Source organism: Microtus ochrogaster, unplaced genomic scaffold (genome assembly GCF_000317375.1).
Source record: "Microtus ochrogaster isolate Prairie Vole_2 unplaced genomic scaffold, MicOch1.0 UNK25, whole genome shotgun sequence".
NCBI classification, from domain to species: domain Eukaryota; kingdom Metazoa; phylum Chordata; class Mammalia; order Rodentia; family Cricetidae; genus Microtus; species Microtus ochrogaster.
In genome coordinates, this window is record NW_004949123.1 from 1,123,653 (window position 1) to 1,129,579 (window position 5,927).

Sequence of the window (5,927 nt, forward strand, 5' to 3'; positions counted from 1 at the left end):
CCCCCCCCCCCCATCTCTACCACTCTTGTCAGAACCACTATGCATCAGACCCAAGACGCCTGTGGGCACCTGGTTCCGAACTCACAGGAGACAGAAGCAAACAAGTCACACCTGCTGGGTGTGGGGTGACGGGATGCTTTGGTACAGTTTCCAAAGAGATGAGGAGTATTTGAGAGGACAAAAGGAAACAGAGGATCAAAGGCCTTGGGCCTACTGTGTTGTCTATTGGGAAGACCTGTTTATCTCTGCGGGTATCAAGGACACAGCTCAGGAGTCCATTCAGGAAGAGTATCCCTCCAAGCCCCCCTTCTCCGTTTGCTAGTCTCAAAGTGTGAGGGTCTGTGCTGCAGAAGCGGCAACGCTTTAAGGCTCATGATAGAACCAGCAGCAGGAACTGGAGCAGTCTGAGCTCTGTCTGTACTGTCAGGGGCTGGAGCCCCACTGTGGAGAGTCTGGACTGGATCTTCAGACTTAGGAGCCATGACTGGGCGTTTTCACTTGGCGGTGATGGGGTTCCTCTGTAGGCAGTTTCAAACACCGAACAGTGATTCGCACTGAGAGGCTCTGGGGGCGACTGGACCAGAGGGGATTCCGGGGCAAAAAGTACAGGGCCAGTTCCGACTCAGAGGCGGTGGGACTCACAAAGTCAGGGCTGTAGCAAACCATGGCCAACTGTATGCGGGTATCCATAGCCTGGTTCTCCAAAATGTCCATCCGAATCCTCTCCTCCTCCGTCTCACCACCTGCAGCACGCGCAGCGCAGCACAGAGTCACCCTCAGCATCCCGCCCCAGGCAAGCCAAGAGGATGGCTTCTGCCCCACCCTGCAGCCAGCCCCACTCACACAGGTTGTGCTTGCGGGCAAGGTAGCGCAGGATGGCGTTGCTCTGGGTGATCTTGTGAGATCCATCAATTAAGTAGGGCAGCTGGAGAGACAAGCAGGGACAGTCAGATGGGATACGGGGTCTCATCATCACTTCCCTGAGAAAGGGGCCTGGCATTCAGGGTACCTGGCATGGGAAGCCACCAATGAACACAGTGCACACTGAATGGAAGAGCTGGGGCACAGCCCATCACCCTGTGCAGCCACCAGGAATAGGAGCAGGGGAGCAGAAGCTCTGACCCCCAAATCCCTCAACCAGGCAAGGAGATGAGGTGAGGACGCCATGCCTTCCCCAAACCTCCCTTCCCTGCACCTACATTGGGAAAGTCCAGGCCCAGCTTGAACTTCTCATTCAGCCACTGGCTTCGGTCAAAGTCGGGAGCTGTGTGACAAGATATGAAAAGAAAGCACCCCAATGACTCAGAGTCCTTCTCTAGGGACCTTTCCAAGGAGTCAGGCATGAGACACCCCACACACACACACACACAGCCGGCACAAGAAGGAGATCTTGCAGCCTGACCCAGTTTTGCATACCCCAAGGGTATAGGATGCTTGTAAGGACTGTGGGCACTACATCACTGAGATTTACAAGACATTTAAACAAGCCCAGAGGAGAACATCATCCAATTAATGTAGAAGGCAACCCAGCCCTCCACTGAAAGACCAAATTCAAGGAGGTTTTTAGAAATCCGACTTTAGAGCTGAGCCACAGGGAGTCAGACAAGTGCTGCTGGGCACCAGTGAGCAGGGGATTCCCCCATCTGAGCACCAGTGTGTAATCACCGTCCCCCATGGTGTATCTCTTCTCCTCATAGCTTGTGTCTGTGTACTCCAAGAGCAGGCGGATGGCGTGAGCCAGCTGGAAAGAAGACATGGCAGGTCACAGACGGGGGAACTCCGACATGCTTCCTTAGCCACCTCGGTGAGTCTCCATACACCTGCAGTCTCCCCACAAGCTCACTCACAGGCCTCATAAGCACAAGCTCTCCTGTGTTTCCCGACATGCAAAGTTTTCTAGCAAGTTCGGAGCCCCATCTATCAGTAAGAAGTCAGCCCTAGCTGCTTCCCACCCCATGTCTCTGTCCCACCGAGCAGTTGCTCTTGTACTCACCCCACGGATGTCCCAGTAACCCAGTGTGGCAGGCATGGTGCTGGGTGGTATCCAGAGCAGGCCAACCTGGATCTTGCTAGTTTGAGTTTTCTGAACCCTCCTAGTCTAGGCCGGAGGAGGTGGGAATCGGTTCTGCTTTTCTATTGGACTATGGGCTTACGGAGTCTCAAGTTGCAGACATTCCAGGGCAGGGAGTGCCGGAGGAAGGAGTCAGGGATCCAGGGGCAGGGCAAAATAAATCTAGTCTCATCTCAGACTGACTCAGGAAATAAGTCTCAGCAAAAGGAAGGCTTAGGCTAGCACCTGGGTCTGCAGCTCCCTGCTCTCCCTGTGGTGTGCTTGTCCCTTTATCTTCCTGGCATTGCTTATGCTTCACCATCAGCCCCTCCCTGCTTTGGCTCTGTCTGAATCCTGGTGGCTGAGCTGGAACATAACAGGATGCCTCCAGCCCCAGGCATTGTCTGTGCTCCCAGATGGCCTGCAGGACTCTGATGAGCCAGGCAACTCCCAGTCACTTATGTATGTGACCTGTAGATGCATGAGAAACACTCAGGATCACTGAGCAAACAGAAGATGCAAAGCAAAACCACACCGAGATACACGTTCCCCAGTAAAGAATTGCTTTTTATCAAGCAAAACAAAGGTTTCAGAGGTATATCCCTTGTATCCCAAGACCTTTGTCATGAAGAGATGTTGGATTTTGTCAAAGGCTTTTCAGCAACTCATGGGATAATCATGTGGGTTTTTTTTTTTCCCAGTTTGCTTATATGGTGGATTACATGGACAGATTTTCATATGTTAAACCATCCCTGCAATCTCTGGGATGAAGCCAACTTGGTCATGTGGATGATTTTTCTGATGTGTTCTTGAATTCGGTTTCCAGTATTTTATTGAGTATTTTTTGCATCAGTGTCCATGAGGGAGATTGGTCTGCAATTCTCTGTTTTAGTAATGGCTTCGTGTTGTTTGGGTATCATGGTAATTGTAGTTTCGTAAAAAAAAAAAAAAAAAAAAAAAAAAAAAAAAAAAGTTTGTCAATGTTCCTCCTGTTTCTATTGTGTGGAGCCATTTGAGTAGTATTGGTATCAGTTCTTCTTTGAAAATCTTATAGAATTCTGTGCTAAAACCATCTGGTCCTGGGTTTTTTATGGTTGGTAGACTTTTGATGACTGTTTCTTTAGCTGTTTTCTTCGTTTATAGATGTGTTTAATTTACTTATCTGACCTTGATTTAATTTTAGTACATGGTATTTATCCAGGAAAATATTCATTTGATTTAAATTTTCCAATTTTGTGGGGTAAAGGTTTTCAAAGTATAACCTAATGATTCTCTGGATTCCCTCCATGTATGTTATTATGTTCCCCCTTTATTTCTTAAATATTTATTTTTTTTTAATATTTATTTATTATGTATACGATGTTCTGTCTGTGTGTTGCCTGCAGGCCAGAAGAGGGCACCAGACCTCATTACAGATGGTTGTGAGCCACCATGTGGTTGCTGGGAATTGAACTCAGGACCTTTGGAAGAGCAGGCAATGCTCTTAACCTCTGAGCCATCTCTCCAGCCCCCAGCCCCTTTATTTCTTATTTTGTTAATTTGGATATTCTCTCTCTGCCTTTTGGTTTAATTTAGATAAAGGTTTGTCTAGTTTGTTGATTTTCTTGAAGAATCAACTCTTAGTCTAGTTGATTCTTTGTATTGTTTCTTTGTTTTTCTTTTGTTGATTTCAGCTCTCAATTTGATTATTTCCTGCTGTCTAGTCTTCCTGGGTGAGTTTGCTTCTTTTTGTTCTAGAGTTTTCAGGTGTTCTGTTAACTCATCAGTGTGGGATTTTTTTCCCAGCTTGTTTATATAGGCATTAAGTGTTATGAGCTTTCCTCTTAACAGTGCTTTTATTGTGTTCCATAAATTTGGGTATGTCATGTGGTCATTTTCATTGAAGTTTAGGAAGTCTTTAATTTGTTTATTTGTTTCTTCTTTGACCCATTGGTGATTCAGGGGAGCATTGTTTAATTTCCATGTGTTTGTGGGCTTTCTGACATTAGTGTTGCTGTTGAATTCTAATTTTAAGCCATTGTGATCCAATAAGATACAGGGGGTTATTTCAAATTTTTGTGTCTGTGTGTGGCTAGTGAGGTTTGCTTTGTTTCTTAGTATGTGGTCTTGCTGCCATGGAGGTAGGGCCTGCTCCTGTGAATGTCCCTGGTTTAGGCCTGCTCTGCAGAGTTTGCTGGATTAGGCCTGCTCCCATGGAGGTTGCTGGCTTGGTCCTGGTTGCAGAAGTCGCTGGCTTGGGCGTGGTCCCATCTGTCCTTACTAAGTGGCCCTTATTTTCTGTGGCCTTCCATTGCAGTTTCCTTCCCAAAATGTGTATCCACACACACACTTCTACCTCAGTCCAAAATGGAGATAATGACTCCAGAAATCCACTGAAGGAGACCAGAATACTGTGAACTATATTTTTAAAAAAGGAAAGAATAAAACCAGATATCCACATGTAGAAACTAGCGAAATGAGATTTCTGCATCTCACACTGAAAAAAGAAACTAACAAACTGAAAATGAATCAAAGGCCTTAATTAAGACTTGAAATTTAGCTGGGCAGTGGTGGCGCACACCTTTAATCCCAGCTCACGGGAGACAGAGGCAGGCAGATCTCTGAATTCGAGGCCAGCCTGGTTTACAAGAGCTAGTTCCAGGACAGGGTCCAAAGCTGTTCAAAGCTACAGAAAAATCCTGTCAAAAAAAAAAAAAAAAGATTTGAAATTTAGAAATTTCTAGAAGGAAACACATGGAATGAGCTCTAAGATATAGGCATACATAGATGATTTTTTTCTGTATTAGGGTTCAATAGTTCAGAAAATAAATACAAAATTTGACAAGCAAGAATGCATTAAAGGAAAAAGCTTCTACACAGCAAAGGGAGCGCTCCTGAGGCATGGGAGAAAATCTCTGCCAGCTGTTCCTCTAACAGAGGTTACTACACAAATAGGGAAAGAACACAAACTCCTGGCCAAATGTAATGACACTGCCCATAGTCCCAGCACTGGGTCAGGAAAATCATTGGGACTCTGAGGGCAGCCTGGGCTACATAGCGAGATTCTGTCTCAAAGACAGAGGAAGATGAGGAGGAAGGACGAGGAGGTGATGGGAGCTCAGTGGAAATGGTGAGTGTTCGAAGCTGAGAAGTGCCAGAGAGAAGAGACTGGAGAGAGGGAGCTCATGGGTCCTGAGTTGCAGTTAGGAGGAGGCTCCCATATGACACTGCACCTCAGGTGACTACACCCTGACGATGTGGTCCATCTTCCAAATAACAGAAAGAATGGACATCCAGTGTTTCCACCATGAAGAAGTGACGCGTATATAAAAAGAAGTCACATGGTATGCCCCCAAAATGTATGACTTTTATGTTTTTTGTGTTGTTAAAAAATAAATTGATAACTCACAATTTACTCATGAGATCTTGTCTTTTTCTCCTTTCTATATAGATCCATGTATGTCTCCCTTAGTGTCCTCTTTGTTGACTGGGTTCTCCGGGGTTGTGGACCGTAGGCTGATTGATCATGCAATTTTTATCTTTAAATTTATTTTTATTATTTATTACATTCATTAACTTATATATTTTGAACTCTCTCTGCAGCTCCAGGAAAAAGCCAACTCAATTGTGGTGGATGATCTTTTTGCTATATGCCTATATTCAGTTTGTAAGCATTTTACTAAGAACTTTGCATGTGTTTATCAGAAATATTGGCCAGTAGTTTTCTTTGTTGTTGTTGTATTTTTCTCTGGTTTGATATTAAAGTACTACAGACTTTGTAGAAGGAGTTTAAAAGTGTTCCTTCTGATTCTATGTCATTTGTATAATTTAAGGAGTATTGGTTATAATTCTCCTTTGGAGGTCTGAAAGAATTTTTATATGAGTCCATCAGGGCCTG

The 5,927-nt window shown here is 45.2% G+C and overlaps 1 protein-coding gene across 1 annotated transcript in view; it reads right to left on the reverse strand.

The window, feature by feature from the left end:
- LOC101984348 (glutathione S-transferase Mu 2) overlaps positions 1-2,273 on the reverse strand; it is a 4,270-nt gene extending 1,997 nt beyond the window's left edge. The window contains exons 1-5 of the mRNA XM_005367866.3: positions 1,994-2,273; positions 1,666-1,741; positions 1,200-1,264; positions 844-925; positions 643-743 (exon numbers count right to left, since the gene is read on the reverse strand). Of these exons, the coding sequence (XP_005367923.1) occupies positions 643-743; positions 844-925; positions 1,200-1,264; positions 1,666-1,741; positions 1,994-2,029 (360 nt within the window). The 5' untranslated portion in view covers positions 2,030-2,273. The remainder of the gene's footprint in view (positions 1-642; positions 744-843; positions 926-1,199; positions 1,265-1,665; positions 1,742-1,993) is intronic.
- Between the last annotated feature and the right edge of the window lie 3,654 nt (positions 2,274-5,927).